A 26,630-nucleotide genomic window follows, 5' to 3' on the forward strand; every position below is an offset into this window, starting at 1 on the left:
ATGGAGCTGTGCTGCTTGATCGGATGAGACTGAGGCGAACTATGCTCCCTTGCTTACCGAGCTGCCGTTTAAACATCCTTCGAGGGCCTTCGGTCAAGTTCAAGTCCTCGAGTTTTGAACAAGCTGGTGGCACGAGGCTATCACCGGGATCATCGTCATCCTTTCTCATGTCTCTCTGCTTCATCGGTGTTCCTATTTCAGCTGACCATATACAATGCCTATTATCGTTTTACAGAGTAAAAGCACTGATGGCATGTTCAACAGAGCCGTTCCGCAGTTTTCAGGAATGGGAATATTTTTTTAGTATTTACTGTGCTATGATGATACTCAGTGAATGTCCCGAGTCCGTTGTGGCGTAGATCTAGATCTACGGATGTCTCATTGTTACGTCGAATGGCCTGGCGTGCGTTGAGTCAGGTCAGAAGTATCCTGGTCAAGGCCGGTCAAAGGCTCAGACAGCCCCATGTTCACGTCCATTATAATGTACAATGAGTTTGACCGAATCGGTAAAATGACTTCCTTATTATGTGTAATTCCAGGACTAAATCTTTTGTTCAGATTTCCAAATATGGTATTGGCCGCAATCCAGCCTTGCGGTCACGTTGCAGTCGCGTCCTTTGTTTCCCTTCCTCCACCATCTGCCACTATCAATTGTTCCACCAGCCCTATAAATCTCTCTTCTCTTCGCTCTCTCAAGATGCAAATTCTAGACTATGATTTTCCCATCGGCCGTAACACCTCGTTGTGCCGATCGGCAGACGACCCCACCTCGAAGTCAGCCTGTTGTTGGCCCTTCAAATCCTCCTGTAACTGACACACCTATTCGACGTCCTACTGATAGATTATGCGATGGAACGAATGACCACAAGCACGACACAGTCGTGAAGCGTATCGGTTCTTCGATGGACTGCAAATGGTCCGGTCCAGTCTCTCCACAAGAATTCCTCGACAAGTTTCTCGACGTTGTGGTAGCCAAAGCGATGCCAAATCTCACTCACAATCGCCAGATGGCTCTGAAGGCAGCTGTTACCGGGAGTTCAGACCCTTGCGAGGGTCATCAGGTCGGGCACCACGAACGTTTCTCTTACGGTCCATTGGTGAGTTACCACTGTAACAGTATCATGCCTTCTCTGACTATAGACTACTCTTCAGATTGAGGCCGTGAAAGAATATTGCCCAAAATTGAAGCTCGAGAAGACTGCAGATACTCCGGAGACCATACTCTGGAGCAAGCGTAGCATCAAAATCAAGCCTGACATCACAGCATACGACTCAACCCAATCACCGAAGGTTCGAAAGACGGATCTAAGTCTAGCTGAAATTCTCTTCGAGATCAAATCCAGAAACGGTGTTGATCCCTTCGCGAAAATCGACGCTGGGCTCTCAAACAATGTCGAAGCCGATGACACGCTCGATCAGATATCTACCTATGCCGGTGCCCTCCTTGCTAGACAGTTTCGGACCCATTGCTTCTCAGTATTCATCTTCGGCGAACATGTTAGGCTGGTTCGGTGGGACAGAGGGGGTGCCACTTTCACCGACAAGTTCCACCTTTGGGAAGAGCCCTTCCTTTTGGATTTCCTTTGGCGGTACAGTTCGGCTGATAGGGAGACTCGCGGTAATGACCCATCTGTGGTCGCTCTCAATGAGAAGGACGCAGTTGGAAAGAGACGGGCTTCACGGGCGAGGGAGATCTTGAAGATGGAGAAAAAGGAAAAGGTGTACGAATTTACTGTTGACGATGAGGCAACGAAGAAAAAGCGCGTGTTTTACGGTGGGAATGTGGTAATGAAAACACCACCAACCCCCACTGGGCGCTCGACTCGTGGATTTCTGGTGACCACCTTGGATGCGTTGGACTTGATTGGGTCCGTTGCAGATTGGTCGTGTCATATTCACTACTTGAAGGAAACCTGGCGGATTCTCTTGGATGCGTTGGAGCCTGAATGGAAGATTTATCAGCGACTTAAAGGAGTCAATGTTCCTCATGTGCCAACGATCCTCGCTTCGGGTGATGCTGTGGGCAAGTGGCAGTCAACGGTTACGGGAACGGTCGCAACGAAGAACTACGGGCGCGATATACGCAGGCATTACCATTGCTATGTGGTCATGAAGGAAGTTGGACGCCCCTTGACGGATTTCAAGATTCAAAAAGAGCTTGTGGGTGCTATGAGAGACGCATTGAAAGGTAAGCGTACTTTTGATACGTCGTCTTTCGGCATATGGTTGACAACCTTGTTCCAGCGCATCAAGCAGCCTACGAAGGGGCAAATGTACTCCATCGCGACGTTAGCGTCGGCAACATTCTGATCTATGGGCAAGGCGGCCTCCTTATCGATTGGGAATTCAGCAAAGTTGTTCAACCTCGTATGTCTGATACGCCACGCCTAGATGAGCGAACGGTAAGTTTCCTTTTCGATTGAGACAGACGACGACGCTTACTCGAAGGCTTCAACACAAATAGGGGACATGGCAGTTTATTTCTGCTCGCATTCTGTTATTAACGGGACAGGATATGTTGCATACTGTTGCCGATGACCTCGAGTCTTTCTTCCACGTCTTGTGCTGGGTGGCGATACAATACGTCGAACATAAGCTATCTGATAAGACGATCATTACTTTCATGCGTTCCGTATATGACCATTCAACACAAGAAAATGGGAGGGATACTGGTGGGAAAAACAAACAAAGTGCAATACTTTTGAAGGACTTTTCCGGATACGTGGGGTTCCGAGGTGGTCCTTTGTCTCAAATGATTGAGGCGATTGAACACATTCTCTGCTGCTGGTACCAGTCACTCAATGCCAGGGCCAATCCGCTCAATTTGACTCTAGACGAGGTTGTTTTGTATCTGAAAGGTCAAGGCATTCCAGAATCAGTGTACTCCAAATTTCGTGTCACAGGAAGAGCATTCATCGAATTGGATCGCCACGCCGTTCAAAGCATCCTTGAACCCGGAAACTCTGGTTACTTCCAGGAGATTCTTCTCATTGTCGATAACTTGAAGGAGAAAGCCCGATCCAGAGACGTGAACGAGGTACCCGAACTCCGCAATCACGACTGGATGCTGCAAATGTTCAACGTCGCTCTGGATTCACTGAACCAACGACAAGAAGATGTTCAGCGCGCGGTTCACCGAAACCTCTGGGGTGCTGTGAAGGCCGCTCGTTCTCGCGAGGCCCGGGAGGAAAAGAAGAGAACGTGGCTCGAAGAGTACGAAAAGAACAAAGCCTCAAATCCAGCGAATAATGCCAATGAAGAGGTCGAGGAAGACACTGAAGCCCCTCCCAAGAAGAAGCCAAGAACACTCGCAAGTCGGTCCACCAGTAGGGCTCGCCAAGGGCGGTCGAATCCTCATGCTGGCCCTTCTTCGATTCATCAGCAGTCAGGGGACGCAGCGGGTGGCCATCGAGATGAACATCCCAGGAAACGTTCGAGGTCCGGAGGACGCCATCAACAGTTTCATTCTTCTTCGAACCAGTCAGCGAACGGCCTGCGTCGCAGTACACGTCTGAGAGAGAAGTCGCAGAATGGAAGATTGTCGAGGCCGGGATCTCGCGGTTGAATCTCATCCTTCACTTTTCATTATTTAGTACATGTCCACTTCTATTCTCGGGATTTCCCACTACACTAACGAATATTCCCATTTCTGTGCTTTCCTATTTGCTATCACGGAGTCGTTCTATCCACGAATCTTTGTATATCTACTAGACTAGAATCCTCATCGTAGTCGCAACATCTCATCAGAATGTAGCAATAGCATACCTTTTATGAACTCATCTGTATAATTTATGTTACCATCATCTTAACTTTATTTTCTGGTGGTTTTGAGATTAGCACCTGAATTTGAATAGAGATCGTTGATCGTGCTTGTGGTCTCGCGGGCCCAAGTCGATTACACTGCTTACTCGCGACTCTCATCATCCACAACATGCGACGGCCCCGACGAGCCCACCACCATATGCAATGACGAGCTCACTACCATGGGAAATCGCGCCACCAGTGAAATTCAGCCAATTTGTTGATGGGTTCTAGATATAAGTTTCTCATCTTTCTCACCAATCCTCGCCATCAAGGCTGTTGCGCACAATGCCAGCAGTCCAGCCCTCTTCTTCAAGTTCCCTGGTTCTTGTCACCGGTGCTACAGGTTATATCGCTGCATGGGTCGCTCGATGTCTTCTTGTACACGGTTACGATGTACGAGGAACAGTTCGCTCAACTTCGAAAGGCCAACAACTTCTTGAAATCTTCCAAAAACTGACTGGATACGGCGGACCAAAATTTGGCAAGTTCGACTTGGTCATTGTCGAAGATATCGCGAAAGAAGGGGCGTTCGATGAAGCCGTGAAGGGCGTTGATGCTGTCGAACATGTCGCCAGTCCTTTTCATTTCGATGCTGATGATCCAAACGATATCATTGAACCGGCTGTGAAAGGGACGGTTGGGATCCTTCAAAGTGTGTCAAAGTTTGGGGAGAAGGTGAAGAGAGTGGTTATCACATCGTCTTGTGGTGCCATATCAGTTGCGAACGGCAAACCGGTCACGTTCGATGAGACGAATTGGAATGATGTTTCGGTAAAGCAGGCTAGGGAGCAGGGAAAGAAGGCGTTGGGGGTGACGAAGTATAGGGCCAGTAAGACCTTGGCGGAGAAAGGTGAGTCCAATATATCGTGCAAGGTGAGCGGAACGCTGATGGTTCCCCGTAGCTGTATGGGATTTCGTATCTGCCAACCCGTCTCTTCTGTGGGATATCGTCACTATCAACCCTCCATTCGTTTTCGGTCCAACCACGAATCATGTTCCCTCCCCCGAAAACCTGGGTACATCAGCAACTGACTGGTATAAAACCCTCATGACCCAAGGTAACCCACTCTACCGGGAGTTTACACTTGTCATTCTAATCCTCTCGATTACAGACGCTGGAGGAAAATCTCTCGAATTCCTCGCAACGAAACGTTTCTGTTGGATCGATGTACGGGATGTTGGGGAAGCCCATGTGCGAGCATTAGCCAAAGAAGAGGCAGGCGGTAATCGAATCATCATATCGACTGAGCCGTTCTGCTGGCAAGAATTCCGTATGTTTCTTTCCTCCCCTCTCGTTCTCATTTTCACCGACTGGACTTTCCATTAGTGGACATAGCGAACTCCCTCACACCGTCACCCTACACCAAGCATCCGCTTGCTCGCGGAAATCCGGGTGCTGGAAGTTCTGCTGAACCTCTGTGCATTTATAAAGCCGACAGGGCTAAAGAGTTGCTCGGAATGTCGAACGAGGAGGGTGCGGACTGGAAGTACAAGACCAAAGAGGAGACAACTAGAGATACATTGGCTGAATTCGCTGCGAAAGGCTGGTAAGAATACATGTGCAACCTGCTTGTTTGGCATCCTTGTACATATTGTCGTAAGAACTCGAAACTTTAAACTTCACACCCTCGGATTCTCCTCATTCGTTTTTACAACTTCTCCAAACCCTCTCCCAGTCTCTTCCATCTCAGCTTTCAACTTCCTAAAGTTCCTCTCCTCATCCCAAACAAACGGACTTTTGCTGGCGAACAGCAAATCCATCTCTTCCAACGTCCGATTGGCCGTTTCAGGATAGAATGCCCAGACCATCGGTATAGAGAGGAAGTTGATGACACCGAATATGTGAAGAGTACTGGAAGAAACATGGGAAGCAGTTGTTAGGACGAGGAACAAACTGAACAGCTCATTTAGACATCATACTTTTCTTGGATCCGAGCAAACATGACTGGGTTCAACAACGTCAACCAGCCATTCCCGATACTCCAGCCAACAACACCCCAGGCATTCCCTTTTGCTCGGACTTCCAATGGGAACGTCTGGAAGTATAGAGGAGGAGGATTCAGTATCACGAAGGGAGAAGTAAAACGGGATTGGGAATGGAGCACAAACCTCAGTTGGATAAACCCATGGTATAGTCAACCACGTCGCTCCAAAAACTGCCGTGTAGAGGAACACAAAAAAGGCTGCAGCTCCACCGTATCCTGCCTGTTTTGCAGGGTTGTCACGAAGTAGGCGAGAAAATGCGCCTGCTAGGATCTACAAGTCGCGTGGATGATTATAATGAGTGCAATATGAAAAGAGCTGGGGCAGTATCCGCACCAATGCGACACCCTGACCGACAGAGCCCCACCAGAGACCTACACGACGACCCCAGCGGTCTATGGTCACAACAGCAAGTAGAGTTGCAAGCATGTACGTTATCTAGAAAGAGCTTAAGGACGGACGTAGTGACCTGGGACGAGGGGGAGGACCTACGTCATTCAACCCCGATAACCATTGAGACTTCCGAGCTGCATAACCAGCTTGAGCGAAGATCGTCGGCGCATAGACAGTTATAGCTGCAATTCCGACCCACCTGTAGAGGGAAAGCAATAAGTTAGCGGAAACTCAAGCAGTAGCAAGCTAAGTCACATACTCTTGAATGATTTGCAGCCAAATCGAGAGCTGCACCCTCCTCGCAATGTGCAAATCGCCCGATCCAATTCCCCAAAACATATTCCAGTAGCTGTTCATCTTGGAGTGTTTCTGTTCGAGTTTAACGATATCCACAATGGCGTTGTATTCCGCGTCGGCAGTAGCATGAACTTTTGAGATTCCTGTCCCTTTTTCATCCGCGGTAGAAGCAGAAAACGAGGATGGGGATGTTGAGTCGTATCGTAGCCGTCGCAAAATCTCTCTCGCTTCCTCTGTCCTACCGGCTTTGACTAACCAACGCGGAGATTCAGGCATCCAGTATAGAGCGACCTACACATTGCACGGCGAGTTGAGATTGGTATTCGAGAGGAAAAACAATGGAAACGAACCATGAACACCACAATAGGTATCATCTGGAAGGCGATTGGAAACCTCCACCGTACTTGTGAACGACCATCTCCGACAAAACCAAGACCGAATTCGAGCCAATATGCGACTACTACACCGAAGATGTTGAGAGTGAATTCTAGGGCAATGAAGGCGCCTAATAGTCCAGAGAGACAGGAGGATGAGCTTATGTTCGTGACAATAGAGCTGTTGTACAGACCTCTGGACGTGTGAGTAGCCACTTCAGCACTCCAGACTGGGACTATGGCGTTCAAATACCCTGTTCCGATCCCATTTATAACACGCGCACATAACATCCTGAAGGCCTGTTATTAGAGTGAGGAATACCTTTCGAATTCGAGAACATACCACGCAAGGTTTTGAGCGGAGCATTGTAGTGCTGCACCAAGTAAGACCCATAAACCTCCGACGAGCATTGTTTTGAGTCGACCAATTTTATCGCCCATAACACCACCCATGAGGCATCCAATCAATGTTCCGAGATAATAAACTGTATCGAATTTCATTAGGCAAGGAGAATCCATAATTGGCAGATAACGTACTGCTGACGATTCCGCCTTGTCTCGTGGGTTGTGTAATCTTCACCACATAACCCTCTGAAGGGCCCTGATAGCTTGAAGTTCCTAATCCCATAACTCGAACATAATCTGGAGAGGTGTTGACTCCACCCATCATTCCCTGGTCATAGCCGAAACTGGTCATAAAGGATGAGATTTAGGTCCCGCAACATGAGAAGGGGATAACGCACAAGAAGATCGCCAATCCAGCTACTGCATTGATCGTATAGTACAATCTCTTTCCTGATAACTTCGTTTCCGTCATGACTTTCCCCTCTCCTCAACGCTTTTCGTGAATGTCGGACGACGGCAGAATCAAAAAGAACGAGGCCTCGTGCCCAGTAGCAGCCATGCTTAAGAACATCTATATCCACCATTCGCTTCACCGCGGACAACCACGCTATCAAGCGGACCGACCGGAAGATGCGTGGGGCTGCTACCGCAACGTCCCACGCATTATCTATAGAATAATAGGATTGTTCATGATCATGAGAACAGCGAGTTGATTGATTAGAAACCCTTACCCGAAGGTCTTTGCGAGAGAAAGGACATCTGTTCCCGGGTTCCGAATAATCAGCGAAATGTCGATGTTTTTGCCCGTCTTCTGCTCGGATTTCTAGATGCCGAAACTGAGGGTAGGGATACCGTAGAAGTGTGATGAGCTTCTGTGCTTTCAGCGAAGAAGACATGTCGGAATCTATGAGAACAAGATGAGAGAATGTCAGTAAGTTAGTAAACTGATATATATAGACCGCACGCACCAGTCATGTAACATGTTCCTCCCGATGCCATTATCTTCCCCTCATGCGTAGCCTACTCCAGATACCGGGTTGTCCACGCCCATTTTTAAGTATGGTACCGAGCATTTTAAACTCGAATCGCTGTAGAGAATTAAAAGGATAGATGGCCATAGTCGTGGTTGAGTTCAAGAAGCTGTTAACGAGCACGTAATGACCTACCCTAAAGTCAGAACGAAATCCTCGTGGCACGTGCACGTCTTCTCTGATTTCCCGCCCCGCTACCCCCTTCCATGAACCATACGCAGGACATTCACAGAATTATAAAGAGCTGCAAATTCATCCAGAAAGTTGTACTATCTAGCTGCTTTACCGGCGGGGTTTCCTCACACAAAAACCTGCTGCTTGCGAACCAATTGCGAACTCCAACTGGGTCGACGTTCAGAACATAACTGTTACATAAGCACTCTGGCTAGTCTTCCCTGATTGAATAGTTGCCCATTCAACCACACTAAGACTTTGGGATCCTAGATAGTTTGGTCTGCCTTTCTGGTAGTGACCGACTCTCCGGGTTAGCTGGATTTTCACTGCTGGCCTTGCTCAATCCTTCACTTAATTGTATGACTGTGGGATCTGAATTCTAGGCTCACTCTCCCGGCCGAGTCTTTTCGAAACGACATTTACACCGGCAGCTCGCTCTTTCCGCTAAACCATCTTGTCAATCCTCCTCTCCAAGTCTAGAAAGAAATTCACTGTTAGTACCGCTAGAAAAACTACCAGCAATAGCCTTGATCTGCGAGCAGGACAAAGCTCTGCGTTATTCAAGCGTTGTTTCAAAAAGACCGTAAAACGCGATCAACGATTCTGCCCGTCGGCGGAATGATCGATAGAGCTGATTAAGAAAATCGAAACCAAGATACGAATCACTTCGAAATCTTTCATTTCGGCGGCAATAGCCCACCCCGATTGCATGGTTCTGATACGACGCGAAAGACAGTAGGGGCTTCTCAAAGAAAACGCGTTAGCTGCATGTCAAATCACCTGCGGCTGTACCAAGACTTTCGCCGGCAACTTGACCTTCCTGTTTTCCTTATGCTCTTCCAAGATATTGCTTCGCTGTATCCGTCATTCCGAGTCGAAATGAACGACCAAAATCAAGATTCAAAGTTCAACACCCGCTGCCTTCTTCGAAATTCCCTCTCCGTTCACTTTCGCAGGCGTGATGTCCCTCTCCAACCTTAACGCTATCACTGGAAAGAGCTTGTGGATACAATATTTCCTCTCTTCCATCTAGATACATCCTTTCGACTCCAACAGGACTTCTGTGCCTGTGGCTCTTTTGTGGCTCTCCCAAAAAGAAGTCGAAGGAACAGGTTTAATTTGTGGCGTTTCTTCAAACATCTATCAAAGGCTCTAGGCGTACAGGCGATTTCCCAAGTCATTTGACCAACGAAAAATGATTAAAAATTCAGACAAAAAATACCAGCGATAGGCGATAGGCGGACTACAGTCAAGCTCAAGCTCATAAAACCGAGTCTCCTATTACTAGGTCAGCTACGAACTTTGAAGTTATCGATAACAAACACTCAACTGCAGAGCAGAACCGGCCCCGTCGTCCCTGAACAAGCGAAGAAGATCGGCTCCTGATAAAATCACAGTCCCTGCCAGTGGAGCGGGATAGACATGTTATCTCCCGCCGAGTTTGTGGTCGTTGAAACGTGCAAAATCCACAAGCCGAAAAAAAAGACCGGTCACATACACGCCGACGGACCACATGGTAAAAATCGGTAAAAGAGTGTAAACTTCCCTGTGACTGCGATATATAGTGGTCGGTATAGAAGTATCCGACTTCGGAATCCCTTTACTATCCATCAACGAATTTCTCCCTTGTGATTTTACTGTATTGTTGGATCATCGATGCATGATTTCCGGCTCGTGCTCGACCGACGACGGGTTCGGCTGCCCCCTTTCAGAGCTCAGCCCGTATGAGGAAAAAAAGACGGCGACCACATGTACAGTTCTGAGTTTACCACCTGACGTGTTCCGAGCGATCTAGAACCCCATCCCAATTCTAAAATAACAAATTATTAATGACCCGCCCGACGTGATCCTCCTTCGGAAGTTGAGAAATGTATGTGAACAATTTAGATGCCATAATTAGAACGTTTGAAAACCACTTTCGTCGGAGATACCAAACGAAAATACCAAACCCATTCAAGACCTCGATCATCACAAAAGAACAAGTAACAAAACTTTCAATCAAACAACATTCTTCATTATAATTATTCTGGGGCCGAATGACGCGCGTACCCTTCGCATGTATGATATTACATTTGTTGAACATTTGGGAATGTTGATGGGGGGAACGAGGAGGTAAAGGAAAGGGTAGATAAACACAGTCTGTAAGTACAACGGTAAGAACTTGGTATGTATGTAAAACAGACGAGAGACGGTGGTTTCAACAAACGGTTAAGGCATTTACAACAATAATTTTGATTTTCGGAGGGTGTGGGAAGAGAGGGAAAACGGGAGGAGTCTCTCGGTAACCGTGAGTATGGATAAACTGGTGATGAACCATCAGAAAAAGGGAGAGTTGACGTTGTTGAGAAGCATCTATAAAATTTACCGGAGGGTTGGTGTAGTAGGTAACAAGAGAAGAACCGAAGGAAGAGAATAGAAACTAGAGAATAAAAAGCAAAAGGAAGGGGGTATGCAATGCAAGGGGTGCTCAAGCAGAAGGGCTCCAGTCGGGTGAGTGAGCAGTTAGGTCGTTAGGAACGTGTAGGTCGTCGTGCGATGAATTCGTCGAAAGAGATTATAATGAGAACCCCAACAGTTCCGAGGGAACAAAAACCAGCCTCAGAGCAACGGAGCAGAGTCGAAGGACAGGGAGAAGGATGAAGAAGGGGAAAGATGCCAAGAGAGATGGTGATGCTGAGGATGGATAGATGCAATAATGCAGGATAATGATTGAACGACCGTCCAAGAAAAAGGGGGAAAAACCGAGAACCAATGCAGAGTCCCAAAGAAACGGAAGAGATATGGACGCAAAAAAAAGATAACGAAAGGACGACGAAATTCACGAGTCGTTCTAATTGCGGCCATACATCTGCATATTGGCGTCGTTCATCACATAGTCTCCGGGATAGACCAAATGATTGATATCCGTCGACGCATCCTGCATCTGCATGGCATTACCATTTTGAGCCTCTCCAGGCTTGCCCCCGTTACCACCGTTCTGGTTCCCTTGTTGCCGCTGCTCATTGTTATCGTTGTTACCGTTTCCATTGTTGTTCGAGTTGTCATTCCAATCAGGAAGACTCATAGGTGGGTGAAGGTAGGTGGAGAACAATGCGTCCTCATCCGGGGGTAGGAGAGGCGGATGAAGATAATCCATAGGGCTCTCGTCCGAAGACGGCAACATCATCGGTGGGTGATACATCGGAGAATTGTTCTTCTGCCCTACCATCATCGGTGGATGCCAGAACGGATTGGTTGATCCTCGGAATACAGGTCCAGCACTGGTCTGATAAGCTCCTACCGAAGGATAGGTGCTGAACGGAAACTCGACAGACGAACGCTGAGAATGGGAAGTCGCTGAAGTGGCCGAAGAGTATCCATCGTTGAATGAACTGTACGAAACAGCTGACGAGGGGGGTTCGGAAGCAGAATCGACGCTCATTCTTCGTCGCTTGTTGGTCCTCGGGCTCAGTTCACCACCGCTATTATGGCCAAAGTCACTATTATCGTATTCGAGATGAGAGTTGGCAAATGGTAATGGGTCAATGGGTTGATAGGTAAACTGTTGCAGACGATCTGGATGATAAGGACCGGGGAACTGGAAGGTCTCCATCAGGTCCGGACTACCATAGGTACCCTGAACACCACCGCTTGAGTTGTTGCCGTTCACGCTTTGGTTGAAATCACCACCGAGTGCGTTGACCAACTCTGATTGCGACTGGTGGTAATCGAAGTCGTCTGAGCTGTACTCATAATTCAACGAGTTCTGGTTGGCGGTGGAGGTGGAGGAATCGGGAGCAAGGATAGGCGACGATTCACGAACGGGAGAAGTGCGCCGACTGACACCAGGACTAGCGGATGGTGTTTCGGAAACCATGTGGCTAGTACTCGAGCGGCGAGCATCGTGTCGCGAGCGTTTACGGATGATGTCAGACTTCATGGAAATTGGACGAGCAGAGCCGTGTAGCTTGTAATAAAGACCACAACTAGAACTACGATGAGATGATGACAGGGAGGGGAAAGAGGATTACATACGCATTGCAAACCGTCTTGCCTTCGTCGTCCTTTCGCCACAACGGAGTAGCGGTAGTGTGACAATTGTAACATTGAGCTACAACGTCGACCGTCTCTTGACGTGGCGCCGTCTGCGAACGACCTTCTCCATGAGCATTTCTCATACTCCTAGGTCTCGGACGCTTGTGCTGTGAAGCATTACATTGAACTTCAGTTCGGAAAAAGAAATAAACAGATACTCACCAACTTGCAATACAACCCACAAGCATTGCAATTCAACTCATCGTTTAACCCTCTCCTCCACAACGGTGTGTGAGTAGCACCACAGTTGGAGCACTCAGCCTTTACACCACCTGGTCCGGTATTGTTCAGCGCCGATGCTGTCGGAGTGTTACCACCTGCACCTGGATTCCCAACGCGGTGGTTCATCTGCGTGACAGTGGCGGACCGCGTGCTCTGCGTACGTACTGTGAGATGCGGTCTTCCAGGAGTGTTCGCACGAGCAGCTCGTCGAGATGATAAAGAGTTGCCGCTGTACGTGGCACCAAAGGAGGCTTTGGCTGATTTTGGTGGTCGACCTGGGCCCTTAGACACGGACTGTGTGGGAGTCGGGGTAGGAGAGGTGGCAGGTGGTGATAACGGTCGGTGCGCTGAAAGAGCGGCGGAAGGTTGAGGTTGAGAAATAGGAGGAACATTGCTCAACGTTGAAGTCGACATCAAATCGACATCGTCACTAGCTTCATCGTCACTATCATTGCTGCTATCGTTGTCATTCTCGGAAGAGGATTCGTTTGAGAACGAGGCAGCGGAAAGGGTGGTGGAGATGGGTACGGTCTGCATGGTAACGTCCTGCTGTTGGTAGCTAGAAAGCATCGGTGTATACAGGTTATGTTTTTCTTCGTTTTTATGCGTAGCCGTGAGAGAGGAGGCGAAAGGGAGAGGAGAGGAAGTGCGAGGAGAATCTACAGAGCTAAGAAGCTCATCGAGAGCAAGTTCTATCGTCGGACGCGGAATGCTAAACCCGTCAGACTGGGAGGAGGGGTTGAGCCCTTCTCCGTAATTCATTCGTGTCGTGAGTGATGGAGATGGATACAGTAGAGCAGATGGTCCGAAATCGTTGGAGAAGATAGGTGGGAAACGGAGAGCCAGCGGTTCAGAATCGTGATCGGCCCGCGAAGATTCTGAATTCGAAGTTGCGGATGAGGGAGAGCCTGATGATACAGAAAGGGAGGATGATGATGATGAATCGTTGGAGGAAGTAGGAGAAAGAGGTACTTTGCGTCCTCGTTGTGTAAGGGGAGGGTCTTTGCCGTTGCCTTCGTCCTCGATAACCATGTCGTCGTATTTCTCGATTCGAGCACCCGCCCGCGGACGCTTGTTGAATTCTGGGGAAGGTTTGAGGTCCGGTTTTTGAACTGGGGCATTACTGGCTGGGGTAGGTTGATCGACACTGAACGTGAACTGCATGCGCTTGATCGTTCCCGGCTTCGCGTTCTGACTGGCTTCTCGATTGCGCTCACGCTCTTCAGCGCGTTGTCGGAGAATTTCTGTTGAAAGACTTCGTTTAAAATCTGGCGCTTCCAGCTCTTCGATACTCCTACAAGCGTACATTCAGTCCATCAGGGTACAGGGTATAGGGTTGCTGGCGGGACAATCGAGTAGAAGCAATGAAGTAACAGCTTACCGTCCTTTCTCCTTGTCCAGTTTGTCGCTCATACATTTCGAAAGCTTCTTGAATTCACGTTTGGATTTGGCGTTGTCGGTGTCTACAATTAAATTCTGGAGGTGCCATAGCCGCCAACTCAAGTTCTCAAGGCGTTGTCCTTGCTCGAGGTAACTGGCGACCTTGGTGCATACCTATGAGAATAACCACGTCAAAAAGACCAGAAAAATGAGCTCAAAACGCAGTAAAAACATACCTTCCAAGTTTTCGTCAATGACTCGGCATCGTTGAGATTGCTGAACGCAACAAAAGACTTGTTACCCTGTTGAAAGTCGGCTAGTGGTAAGTACAACTGAAGAGGCTGCCCATTCGTCGGGGGAAACAGACTTTGAACTTGAGGTTGAGGATAGAGGGCATGTATGTGCTGGAGGGCAGAGGAGGAGTGATTCAGGAAAAGAGAAACCCTGACGTGCTTGATGGTTATAGCTTATCCCTGTCACGCGTCAATTTCTCCGAATATTATTAATTGTTTAAGGAACGTGTGCCAGCTCAGTTTCAATTTATTCCGGCCGGACAAGGTTCCGAACACCGACCCTTCACAACAGCTGTTTGCCTGCCAGGAATAGCTCTGACTCGTTCCGGCTCTCCGGATATCCTTCCCATCACTCACAAAAGTGGACAGTTCCGTATGACACAGCAAGTGCCGAATGCGGCCAACTACACGTGTTTGCTTCTTGCGCCCTCCATCTCCAAGATTGCCTTTGGAACTGGCAGCCTTACCGAATTTTCCGCGAATTGTCCCTGCTGACCCAATACTGTCTAGCCGTTTCTTCAGCGACCAGGACGACTCCTGGTCCACACGTTCCTCGCGCGCTATTGACCAGTGCGTGTTCAATTCACAGCCTTCAGAAGGAGCTAATTGTAATCACCTAGGTGCTGTATAGCGACCCGTAGTCGAAAGCCTGTATTCCCTTTACTCTCATGACACACCCCGTCCCCGCGACATGTGATGGAGAAGGGAAATGAAGATGGCAACTGACAGAAAGTAATTCAGTATTCGGAGTGTCTACGTCTTGTGGCCACTGCTTTCTGCCTCGTTGGAATCGTCGACTCCATTCACTTGTGTCGGTTTAGCGGCCGTGTTGAATCTACCCATCATATATCTGACGCCCACACCAGATGCAACGAGGTCCTTGGAATAATTTGTGGATTTCTAGGTGGAAACGAAATCACGTTTCGAAAGCTGCTTATCCCCATCTTTATGATTTTTCGTACAACTTTGCCTTCTTTAGCTCCATTTACAAGTTTAATCTCCCAGAAGAAGTTTAGAATAAATCGTCCAGGGACGAGTGAGATATTTCTGATTGTCATCGTCAGCCGAGTCGGAACTTTTATGGACACTGGGCTATGTTTGCCTCATGCCTGTGGAGGTGTTACTGGCATAGTAGTAAGCAATCATCTTCGATTACCTTCATGGAAGAGAACAGTGTGGAAGATCATTAATAAAAACATAGGAGCTCTACTGTACATCATCCCCACAAGATTATCCTGTCCAATCAGTCGTCGAGGGCCTATCACGAAGCTGCGCGTTCTATGACTCTGAGTTTATTCCACATCAGATCCTGTGACTCGCAGCGAGACTTATACCCTCCCCATCCTTTAGCTTTCACTGAGCTGCGTACCTATCCTCTCAACGATATTAAGCGCAAACATCGAACTCACAATCGAAACACCCCTTCCCCAGAATTCTCTCAACATTCCTTTCTTGCACTTACCGACGCCTATGTAAGTTTTCTGCGGTCACGTAAAGCATAAACGACGCCGACGCTAATCACCATCAAAAGATTGGGGCCTGATCACCGGTTGACCGCCATCAAAACTCTCCGTATGGTATCTTCCACAGTATTCGGAGTTCTCGGTAATCTCATCCGAAGCTGTAAATACTCAATTTACATACAGAGTTACCTTCAAGTTTAGAAGACACAAAAAACATCGCTGTTTGAAAGTTACAGGTGTTCTAGAGTCTCTCGAATGTCATCTATCGAGGATAACAATACATACGACCAATTCTACTCTGTCAACAAGGTTGCAGTCTCTCCCACCACCTCGTGTTGATGGACCTCAGTCCAAACCCTCTGCCCAGGTTCCCCATTTCCTCCCTAATTATAATTCTTTGTGTCGCGTCCCGCTAATTTTTAAATTGAAATCTGGAGTTACTTACTTTCATCCAGAAATTCCGGGTAGGATGATTCAAACTGGTGAACTCAGGACGGCGGGGTCGTGTCGCTTACAAGTAAGAACTTTCATTTGTTCTGACTCCAACATCAAGCCGGGTACTTCGCACCACCCTTCCACCGCGAATCGACTGCTCCCGACTTATTACTGTGTGATCTCCATTCCATACCCCACTCATCAACATGAGAGCGTTATAAGGAATGAATACATCCCCTCCTTGTCGACGTAAAACAGGCCCCCTCGGCCCTACGCGTAGAACCATAAAGATGGTGGCTCGCAACGATTTGACCATGCCCATTGCCCATATCTACAAGGGGATAAGATATAATTATGTATACGTACCCACAGTAAGTCAAAAGTACACCGCTTTTGTTGTCACTTGAGGTCTCTCGGCGGACGACGGTATTCTTACTACTTAGCGCATCGGCGCTGGGACGGGAACCGCCCCTCCCGACGGTCCGTTGAGTTCTGAACTATGTTCGATGCACATCATATTTCAAAAATCGAAGGCGTAACTGGTACACGGGTTTCTGCGGAAGATGTTCAAGGAATGGTTATGCCTACATGGCGAATGAACGGTGCAAAGTTTTCCCCGCCCACGACGGGTATACGAATAAGATGTGTATATTTAAAGCCGGGAGCCTTGACTGCTTCTTCCTTCCATCTGACGTCTAAATACAGAAAAAAATACAATGGACCTTCGATAAGAAAAAAGCATTCTCATTCTCACCTATGATGATTTTCCCTGACAAAGATCATTCAGTCGCCACCGTAGTACTCTTCGAAATTCTTATTCCTTTCAAAATCTTGCCACAATTCAATTGAACTCTTTTACTCCTTGTATCCTGTCGGGAACCATCAACTCTGCCAGAACGCCGGGTAGGCCAGAAACCACTGTATCATTATACGGGAACCTTCGACGTCATGAACGCGGGATAATGCCCATACCAGGGTTGAGCTTCCCATCCTGCTCGAGGTCATAACTATTCAACATGTTTCATTAAAGAACGGTTCGAATGAAAGGGAAGGAAATTAAAGGCAAACTGTTGGCAAACTGTGTATGTGTGAGTATGCATCTAAGCCATCGTTCTCGATGAATACACATTTGCGTCACTGGGTTGATGAACAAGTTCGAAGGGAAGGGAAGGGAAGGGGACGAAAAAGCCGCGGTGAAGTCAGGTTACACGGCACGGTGTCAGTTTGGCCAGAGGTGTAATGTAATCTCCACATTCGAAGTCCCTCCAACATATATGTTTAGTTTATTCGGCTTACCAGCGTCCGTGTTGGGCGCTGATTAGCTGAAGTGACTTGAACCTACTAATAATTGCATGGTGAGACTCGTACATCAGGGCAGAGGGTGTCGAAGATACCGATACATACTCAACGACCGTGTCAGCGGTATCGCCCGGGACTTGTGTCTACTTCAATCCCGTAGAAGTGCTGAAACAACCCGGTGATAACTTGATTGTGAATGTCCGGAACCTAAGGAAACACATGAGCTGCAGCCTAACCTTCATCCTGCTTGCCCATCAAAGTTCAATCAAAGGACAAAGTCGCAATGTGCGTAGTTCAGGTACTTATGAGCGCGATCAATGCATCATCTTGTAAGTGAACGGACCTAAGGCTCTTGGAACTCCGAGAAGGTTAGGTGTCCCAATTTTACTCGGAGCCTTGAACACGAGTACGTACTGCTGAGCACTGGTCGAGGGAGAATGCCGAAAGATTGATAGATTATCGAGCACTATCGCTTGCAGAACGTGCGAGTGAAGACATTAGAGAGAAAAGATAGCCAATGAGCGGTGTAGACGGCAATAGGCACAGTAGGCGGGGAATCAGCGTAGCAGATAGATGTTCTGGAGAAAGGAACGTGCAGATCGCTACTGCCCACTGTAGACAACCAGCGCGCTCCCGACTGGACTTAGACCCGACTGCGAAACTATCCTGAAGCCCCGATCCGATATGGCAGGTTCTCTTTTTTAACTTTTTAAGTTTGTGACCAGAGATCGAGATTGTCATAGCGGGGTAAAAAGTGTCGCCTGGTTTCTTCATGGTCGGACGATCCCGAGATGGATGGGAATCGTGGAAGCGTGTTTCCGGCGTGCTCACGTCCCTGTGTCGGTGGTGTAGCAAGAATTATTGTGGACATGCAATATTCGCATGTTAAGGGAACGAGGCCAAGTTCTAGGCTTCACTCTAGTGAGTCAGGAGGACATCGTAGTACCGCGTGGCCAGAGACAAGAGGCTTTGAAAGAGCGGGTAAAGAGCGTAGGTGCGGCTGACGGTATCTTCGAGACAAAATCTCCGTCAGTATTGGCTGTCACTAGTAGTAGGCGATTGAGAGGACACTGCCACAGCCAGTGTTTTGGACCCATTCCCAAAAGATTTTTAGAGGTAAACTGGTACCAAGCGGGCGGGAAGATGATTTCCTGTTTGACTACAATTAGCGTGGGAAGTGTTTAAAATATCCTCATTCCTGAGGCACCACTAAGAAGCTAAGAATCGTGCTAGGATAACTCAGTTATACGGCCGGAAGACGTAGAAATAGTTTCTGGTTCTTCAGCATCTCTCAGCAGCAGGCAATTAGAACCGGTAGTGGGGTGTTCAAATAAATGACTCACGAGTTGAACCGTATACCTCTTCTATACCAAACTTCACTTAAATCTGGAGGTGAGAAACGGCCCGATTGAAAGCGAAGCGACGATGATGACGGTCGTCCGTGAATGGAGAACGTGGGAATATTCGCCTATTCCATACGCCAGCATGTGTCACGCGTAACGGTAATGCGTTATACTTACTCACCCCGTAGGAGCTTGAGCCCACCAGCACCCACAACTCTTTCGTTGAACCAAACCGGACGGTTCAAAGATACAATACGATGCTCTCAAACTCTGAGCCAATATTCAGAGCCTCTTGCTACTTGCTGAAGGTAAGATTCTTTTTCTACACTTTGCGGGGTTTCCTCACGTCCTCATCTTGTCCTCATCAGTACTTACAGCGATTTGCTCTCCGTCAGCTTTTTTCCTCAAATCTACCTCTATGGAACAGCATCGTACTATTTGCCTAAGACGAGCGGGATGCGGCTTCGTTGATTGACTTGGCGTTGAAGCCCGAAAAACAGGAAAGGAGAGGGAAGAAAAGAAAAACTTTGTGAAGTTATTTGGAGGTGATATAAGCTTCCTACCTGGTACGTTCGTAATCCCGCCTCTCATAAGTAGCCTGGAGTGTTGAGAAATCTCTAGCACCCATACCAGAGTAATCTATATGCGAACAGACAAATATCACAGGCGGTTCTACTGTCAGACGCTATCGACCGGTCGTCAATGAAACACAATGAGATCTTTCAATACCTTCCTACCTATGGTCTTGGCCGATTTCCAAACTTTTTTGGAGCCAAAGTTACATGCACAGCTCACAGTGCGCGCGAGGTGCGTCTTTTGCTTTATTCAAAGGACGAAGGCAAAAACCACCACTTGATGAGACGGAAGAGACTGGGAGAGGGTTTGGAGAAGTTGTGAAAGTAAATGAGGAGTATGCGAGGGTGTGAATTGTCAAGAATTCGAGTTCGTACGATAATATGTACAAGGTGTTGGAATCTGTGGTTTTGGCCCGATGCCGGGACCAGTTACTGCGTATGTAATCAATCCATTCCTTTTTTGCTTCCTCCATCGCATCGTCGCGTCTCAAGTTCGCCTTACAGTTGTCCTCATCTCTGTGGGACTGTCTAGTTGTCTCGCGCCTATACCCGCTCTCAACACAAAGATGGCAAACAAGCAGGTTCGATCCACACAGTACATGTCTTCTTACCAATCTTTCGCCGCGAATTCAGCCAATGTATCTCTAGTTGTCTCCTCTTTGGTCTTGTACTTCCAGTCCGATCCCTCCTCGTTCGACATTCCGAGCAACTGTTTAGCCCTGTCGAGTCTATAAATGCTCAGGGGTTCAGCAGAACTTCCAGCACCCGGATTTCCGCGCGCAAGCGGATGCTTGGTGTAGGGTGACGGTGTGAGGGTGTTCAACGCTATGTCCACTAATGGAAAGTCCAGTTGGTGAAAATGAGAACGAGAGGGGAGGAGAGAAACATACGGAATTCTTGCCAGCAGAACGGCTCAGTCGATATGATGATTCGATTGCCGCCTGCCTCTTCTTTGGCTAACGGCCGCACATGGGCTTCCGCAACATCCCGTACATCAATCCAAGAGTAGCATTTCGTGGCGAGGAATTCGAGAGATTTTCCTCCAGCGTCTGTAATCGAGAGGATTAGGCCCGAATGACAAGTGTAAACTCCCGGTAAAGTGGGTTACGTTGGGTCATGAGGGTTTTATACCAATCAGTTGCTGATGTACCCAGGTTTTCGGGGGAGGGAACATGATTTGTGGTTGGACCGAAAACGAATGGAGGGTTGATAGTGACGATATCCCATAGAAGAGACGGGTTGGCAGATACGAAATCCCATACAGCTACGGGGAACCATCAGCGTTCCGCTCAGGATCACCGTGCGCGAGATAAGCTCACCTTTCTCCGCCAAGGTCTTACTGGCCCCATACTTCGTCCCCCCCAACGCCTTCTTTCCCTGCTCCCTAACCTGCTTTACCGAAGCATCATTCCAATTCGTCTCATCGAACGTGACCGGTTTGCCGAAGTTCTCAGCTGATACTGTCATCGCCCCCGAAGTCGGCAATCTAAGGAGAAATATTTATATAATTAAGAAAATATATACCAGAACCTGTAAATACAATGCAGTTGCATAGAATACCTTTTGAGGTATATGCCTGCCAATTTTCGTATGGGTAGGGTGTGATGCTGTTGAGATATGAATTTTTTAATGAGGGGGTGTCGAAAACGTGGCCCCACGGCGAAGTCGGAAATCGCGGGCCGGCAACGTGATTACATGTGACACAATCATACACATTGATAATTCATCCAAGAATCGTCAATATCTCGTATATAAGAGTTTTGTTTGAGCACCTGGGACCTATAAATTCATTTTAAATGCTCTTGTTGCAAGCTGCATTGATAGAGGCTGTCCTTGTGGGAGGACGACCTTAATTTGGTAGTTTTTCCTCATTTAGGTACATTCAGAGTGCACTGGTGGCACCAAAATCTATTACAATTCATTGTTGGGTCCTAAGGGGAGCAAATGAAGATCATCTGACATCTGACAGGAATGTTTCCTCCCCTCTAGAAACAATTTTTGGATGTAAAACACAAAAATCTGGGATATTTGCAGGTATGGGCTGTGTAGACTCAAAAAAAATCATAAAAATCCAAGGATAATAGATTCTGGTAGCCTGATAGGTATATATAACTGTGCTGAGAGCCCTGCCCATGGCATGTCCAGCTGAACCTGAAGTAGTCACTACAATCTAGGGTCAGAATGACAGGAAAAAAACTGAGTGTACTATATAAACCTGACTCCACGGACTTGTAAGATGGTTATAGGTGTAGTCCTGGGTGTCTATGAGATGGAGAAGTATGTTGTGGTCGTAACATACCAAGAACGGCGAGAGGTTGATGAGTACTTGTGCTGCAGTGGCCGATCTCCTGATTAGGAAATATTCTCACGCTTCGATTTTTGGTCGGAAAACTGACCCCTCATTGTGCTACTGCCACAACTCAGTGAGGAACCCATCCCCCATCATGAAAATTGTCAGGCATGCATATAAGACCCCGCTCCTTCTTTTTTTGATAGTGTATCTGCTCAAAAACCTAGTCTAGCACTCACTATATTACACTTTTCCGACTTCCCCGTTTTTCCGACTTCAGGGTCGATGACAGTATGGCACCACAAGACGATGTGATAACCACTCTCTTCACCTTCTCCCCAAACTTTGACACACTTTGAAGGATCCTAACCGTCCCTTTTACTGCCGGTTCAATGATATCGTTTGGATCATCAGCATCGAAATGAAAAGGACTGGCGACATGTTCGACGGCATCAACACCCTTCACAGCTTCATCGAAAGCTCCAAGTTCTTTCGCGATATCTTCGACAATGACAAAGTCGAACTTGCCAAATTTCGGCCCGCCGTATCCAGTCAGTTTTTGGAAGATTTCAAGAAGTTGTTGGCCTTTCGAAGTTGAGCGAACTGTTCCTCGTACATCGTAACCGTGTACAAGAAGACATCGAGCGACCCATGCAGCGATATAACCTGTAGCACCGGTGACAAGAACCAGGGAACTCGAAGAAGAGGGCTGGACTGCTGGCATTGTGCGCAACAGCCTTGATGGGGAGAATTGGTGAGAAAGATGAGAAAATTATGTCTAGAACCCATCAACAAATTGGTTGAATTTCACTGGTGGCGCGATTTCCCATGGTAGTGAGCTCGTCATTGCATATGGTGGTGGGCTCGTCGGGGCCGTCGCATGTTGTGGATGATGAGAGTCGCGAGTAAGCAGTGTAATCGACTTGGGCCCGCGAGACCACAAGCACGATCAACGATCTCTATTCAAATTTAGGTGCTAATCTCAAACCAGCAGAAAGTAAAGTTAAGATGATGGTAACATAAATTAGACAGATGAGTTCATAAAAGGTATGCTATAGCTACATTCTAATGAGATGTTGCGACTACAGTCTACGATGAGGATTCTAGTCTAGTAGATATACAAAGATTCGTGGATAGAACGACTCCGTGATAGCAAATAGGAAAGCACAGAAATGGGAATATTCGTTAGTGTAGTGGGAAATCCCGAGGATAGAAGCGGACATGTACTAAATAATGAAAAGCGAAGGATGAGATTCAACCGCGAGATCTCCGCCTCGACAGTCTTCCATTCTGTGACTGCTCTCTCTGACGTGTACTACGACGCAGGCGGTTCGCTGACTGGTTCGAAGAAGGATGAAACTGTTGATGGCGTCCTCCGGACATCGAACGTTTCCTGGGATGTTCATCTTGATGGCCACCCGCTGCGTCCCCTGACTGCTGACGAATTGAAGAAGGGCCAGCTTGAGGATTCCGCCCTTGGCGAGCCCTACTGGTGGACCGACTTGCGAGCGTTCTTGGCTTCTTCTTGGGAGGGGCTTCAGCGTCTTCCTCAACCTCTTCATTGGTATTATTCGCTGGATTTGAGGCTTTGTTCTTTTCGTACTCTTCAAACCACGTTCTCTTCTTTTCCTCCCGGGCCTCGCGAGAACGAGCGGCCTTCACAGCACCCCAGAGGTTTCGGTGAACAACACGCTGAACGTCTTCTGGTCGTTGGTTCAGTGAATCCAGAGCGTCGTTGAACGTTTGCAGCATCCAGTCGTGACTGCGGAGTTCGGGTACCTCGTTCACGTATCTGGATTGAGCTTTTTGCTTCAAGTTATTGACAATGCGAAGAATCTCGCGGAAGTAACCAGAGTCTCCGGGTTCAAGGATGTTTTGAACCGCGTGGCGATCCAATTCGGTGAATGCTCTTCCTGTGACACGAAATTTGGAGAACACTGATTCTGGAATGCCTTGACCTTTCAGATACAAAACAACCTCGTCTGGAGTCAAATTGAGCGGATTGGCCCTGGCATTGAGTGACTGGTACCAGCAGCAGAGAATGTGTTCAATCGCCTCAATCATTTGAGACAAAGGGCCACCTCGAAATTTCACGGATTCGGAAAAGTTCTTCAAAAGGATTGCGTCTTGTTTGTTTTTCCCACCAGTATCCCTCCCATTTTCTTGGGTTGAATGGTCATATACGGAACGCACGAAATCAATGATCTTCCGATCAGATAGGTCATGTTCGACGTATTGTATCGCCACCCAGCACAAGACGTGGAAGAAAGACTCGAGGTCGTCGGCAACGGTATGCAACATATCCTGTCCTGTTAATAACAGAATGCGAGCAGAAATAAACTGCCATGTTCCCTATTTGTGTTCAAGCCTGCGAGTAAGCGTCGTCGTCTCTTTCAATCGAAAAGGAAACTCACCGTTCGCTCATCTAGGCGTGGCGTATCAGATATACGAGGTTGAACAACTTTGCTGAACTCCCAATCGATAAGGAGGCCGCCTTGCCCATAGATCAGAATGTTGCCGACGCTAACGTCGCGATGGAGTACATTTGCCCCTTCGTAGGCTGCTTGATGCGCTGGAACAAGGTTGTCAACCATATGCCGAAAGACGACGTATCAAAAGTACGCTTACCTTTCAATGCGTCTCTCATAGCACCCACAAGCTCTTTTTGAATCTTGAAATCCGTCAAGGGGCGTCCAACTTCCTTCATGACCACATAGCAATGGTAATGCCTGCGTATATCGCGCCCGTAGTTCTTCGTTGCGACCGTTCCCGTAACCGTTGACTGCCACTTGCCCACAGCATCACCCGAAGCGAGGATCGTTGGCACATGAGGAACATTGACTCCTTTAAGTCGCTGATAAATCTTCCATTCAGGCTCCAACGCATCCAAGAGAATCCGCCAGGTTTCCTTCAAGTAGTGAATATGACACGACCAATCTGCAACGGACCCAATCAAGTCCAACGCATCCAAGGTGGTCACCAGAAATCCACGAGTCGAGCGCCCAGTGGGGGTTGGTGGTGTTTTCATTACCACCTTCCCACCGTAAAACACGCGCTTTTCCTTCGTTGCCTCATCGTCAACAGTAAATTCGTACACCTTTTCCTTTTTCTCCATCTTCAAGATCACCCTCGCCCGTGAAGCCCGTCTCTTTCCAACTGCGTCCTTCTCATTGAGAGCGACCACAGATGGGTCATTACCGCAAGTCTCCCTATCAGCCGAATTGTACCGCCAAAGGAAATCCAAAAGGAAGGGCTCTTCCCAAAGGTGGAACTTGTCGGTGAAAGTGGCACCCCCTCTGTCCCACCGAACCAGCCTAACATGTTCGCCGAAGATGAATACTGAGAAGCAATGGGTTCGAAACTGTCTAGCAAGGAGGGCACCGGCATAGGTAGATATCTGATCGAGCGTGTCATCGGCTTCGACATTGTTTGGGAGCCCAGCGTCGATTTTCGCGAAGGGATCAACACCGTTTCTGGATTTGATCTCGAAGAGAATTTCAGCTAGACTTAGATCCGTCTTTCTAGCGTTCGGTGATTGGGTTGAGTCGTATGCTGTGATGTCAGGCTTGATTTTGATGCTACGCTTGCTCCAGAGTATGATCTCCGGAGTATCTGCAGTCTTCTCGAGCTTCAATTTTGGGCAATATTCTTTCAAGGCCTCAATCTGAAGAGTAGTCTATAGTCAGAGAAGACATGATACTGTTACAGTGGTAACTCACCAATGGACCGTAAGAGAAACGTTCGTGGTGCCCGACCTGATGACCCTCGGAAGGGTCTGAACTCCCGGTAACAGCTGCCTTCAGAGCCATCTGGCGATTGTGAGTGAGTTTTGGCATCGTTTTGGCTACCACAACGTCGAGAAACTTGTCGAGGAATTCTTGTGGAGAGACTGGACCGGACCATTTGCAGTCCATCGAAGAACCGATACGCTTTACGACTGTGCCGTGCTTGTGGTCCTTCGTTCCATCGCATAATCTATCAGTAGGACGTCGAATAGGTGTGTCAGTTACAGGAGGATTTGAAGGGTCAACAACAGGCTGACTTCGAGGTGGGGTCGTCTGCCGATCGGCACAATGAGGTGGTATGGCCAACGGGAAAATCATAGTCTAGAATTTGCATCTTGAGAGAGCGAAGAGAAGAGAGATTTATAGGGCTGGTGGAACAATTGATAGTGGCAGATGGTGGAGGAAGGGAAACAAAGGAGGACGCGACTGCAACGTGACCGCAAGGCTGAATTGCGGCCAATACCATATTTGGAAAATCTGAACAAAAGATTTAGTCCCGGAATGACACATAATAAGGTCAAGTTTTACCGATTTGGTCCAACTCATTGTACATGGCCTGCCTGAGCCTTTGACCGACCTTGACCAGGATACTTCTGACCTGACTCAACGCACGCCAGACCATTCGATACAACAATGAGACATCCGTAGATCTAGATCTACGCCACACCGGGCTCGGGACATTCACTGAGTATCATCATGGCACAGTTTGAAATACTAAAAAATTATTCCTATTCCTGAAACTGCGGAACGGCTCCATTGAACATGCCATCAGTGCTTTTACTCTGTAAAACGATAATAGGCATTGTATATGGTCATCTAAAATAGGAACACCGATGAAGCAGAGAGACATGAGAAAGAATGACGATGATCCTGGTGATAGCGTCGTGCTAACAGCTTCTTCAAAAAGTCAAGGACTTGTTGACTGAAGGCCCTTGAAAAAAGATGTTTAAATGGCATCTCAGTAAGCAAGGGATGGGGGGACACTACTCAGTAGGATACATTATATGGACTTGGGCACGATACCTTTGAAACCCCGGCCGAAGTTGGAGTGTACTTACACTGGAAAAATT

At 47.8% G+C, this 26,630-nt stretch overlaps 8 protein-coding genes across 9 annotated transcripts; 2 read left to right on the forward strand and 6 right to left on the reverse strand.

Annotated features, from left to right (window-relative positions):
- Positions 1–615: 615 nt before the first annotated feature.
- Positions 616–3,800, forward strand: E1B28_013769 (uncharacterized protein). The gene is made up of 5 exons (XM_043158946.1): positions 616–774; positions 842–1,097; positions 1,153–2,188; positions 2,245–2,402; positions 2,465–3,800. The coding sequence occupies exons 1-5, from the start codon at positions 698–700 to the stop codon at positions 3,563–3,565; spliced, it is 2,628 nt and encodes an 875-aa protein (XP_043004301.1). The 5' UTR covers positions 616–697; the 3' UTR covers positions 3,566–3,800.
- Positions 3,801–3,885: 85 nt separating this feature from the next.
- E1B28_013770 (uncharacterized protein) lies at positions 3,886–5,355 on the forward strand (the record flags this gene model as incomplete). Its single annotated transcript, XM_043158947.1, has 4 exons — positions 3,886–4,654; positions 4,707–4,862; positions 4,917–5,075; positions 5,132–5,355. Exons 1-4 carry the CDS (start codon positions 4,090–4,092, stop codon positions 5,353–5,355), a joined length of 1,104 nt encoding a protein of 367 aa, XP_043004302.1. The 5' UTR covers positions 3,886–4,089.
- Positions 5,356–5,424: 69 nt separating this feature from the next.
- E1B28_013771 (uncharacterized protein) lies at positions 5,425–7,668 on the reverse strand (the record flags this gene model as incomplete). The annotated part of the gene is made up of 11 exons (XM_043158948.1): positions 5,425–5,656; positions 5,725–5,840; positions 5,914–6,060; positions 6,124–6,225; positions 6,280–6,379; positions 6,440–6,768; positions 6,828–6,982; positions 7,046–7,143; positions 7,195–7,336; positions 7,389–7,540; positions 7,595–7,668. The coding sequence occupies 11 exons, from the start codon at positions 7,666–7,668 to the stop codon at positions 5,425–5,427; spliced, it is 1,647 nt and encodes a 548-aa protein (XP_043004303.1).
- A 171-nt stretch (positions 7,669–7,839) lies between these two features.
- Positions 7,840–8,195, reverse strand: E1B28_013772 (uncharacterized protein; the record flags this gene model as incomplete). The annotated part of the gene is made up of 3 exons (XM_043158949.1): positions 7,840–7,863; positions 7,928–8,100; positions 8,165–8,195. 3 exons carry the CDS (start codon positions 8,193–8,195, stop codon positions 7,840–7,842), a joined length of 228 nt encoding a protein of 75 aa, XP_043004304.1.
- Positions 8,196–10,427: 2,232 nt separating this feature from the next.
- On the reverse strand, positions 10,428–14,550 carry E1B28_013773 (uncharacterized protein). Of its 2 annotated transcripts, XM_043158950.1 has the most exons (6): positions 14,445–14,550; positions 14,314–14,379; positions 14,079–14,251; positions 12,638–13,991; positions 12,416–12,582; positions 10,428–12,366 (listed from the first exon to the last, which is right to left on the reverse strand). In XM_043158950.1, the coding sequence occupies exons 1-6, from the start codon at positions 14,472–14,474 to the stop codon at positions 11,232–11,234; spliced, it is 2,925 nt and encodes a 974-aa protein (XP_043004305.1). In that variant the 5' UTR covers positions 14,475–14,550; the 3' UTR covers positions 10,428–11,231. The 2 variants fall into 2 exon arrangements, with proteins under 2 accessions (XP_043004305.1, XP_043004306.1); XM_043158951.1 differs by having other exon boundaries at positions 12,638–14,251.
- A 5,542-nt stretch (positions 14,551–20,092) lies between these two features.
- Positions 20,093–20,952, reverse strand: E1B28_013774 (uncharacterized protein; the record flags this gene model as incomplete). Its single annotated transcript, XM_043158952.1, has 4 exons — positions 20,093–20,319; positions 20,376–20,534; positions 20,594–20,749; positions 20,805–20,952. The coding sequence occupies 4 exons, from the start codon at positions 20,950–20,952 to the stop codon at positions 20,093–20,095; spliced, it is 690 nt and encodes a 229-aa protein (XP_043004307.1).
- Positions 20,953–22,013: 1,061 nt separating this feature from the next.
- E1B28_013775 (uncharacterized protein) lies at positions 22,014–22,499 on the reverse strand (the record flags this gene model as incomplete). The annotated part of the gene is made up of 1 exon (XM_043158953.1): positions 22,014–22,499. One exon carries the CDS (start codon positions 22,497–22,499, stop codon positions 22,014–22,016), a length of 486 nt encoding a protein of 161 aa, XP_043004308.1.
- A 292-nt stretch (positions 22,500–22,791) lies between these two features.
- E1B28_013776 (uncharacterized protein) lies at positions 22,792–25,971 on the reverse strand. Its single transcript, XM_043158954.1, has 5 exons — positions 25,818–25,971; positions 25,495–25,750; positions 24,404–25,439; positions 24,190–24,347; positions 22,792–24,127 (listed from the first exon to the last, which is right to left on the reverse strand). Exons 1-5 carry the CDS (start codon positions 25,892–25,894, stop codon positions 23,030–23,032), a joined length of 2,625 nt encoding a protein of 874 aa, XP_043004309.1. The 5' UTR covers positions 25,895–25,971; the 3' UTR covers positions 22,792–23,029.
- Positions 25,972–26,630: the final 659 nt, after the last annotated feature.

This window comes from Marasmius oreades, chromosome 9, assembly GCF_018924745.1.
Source record: "Marasmius oreades isolate 03SP1 chromosome 9, whole genome shotgun sequence".
Lineage (NCBI taxonomy): Eukaryota > Fungi > Basidiomycota > Agaricomycetes > Agaricales > Marasmiaceae > Marasmius > Marasmius oreades.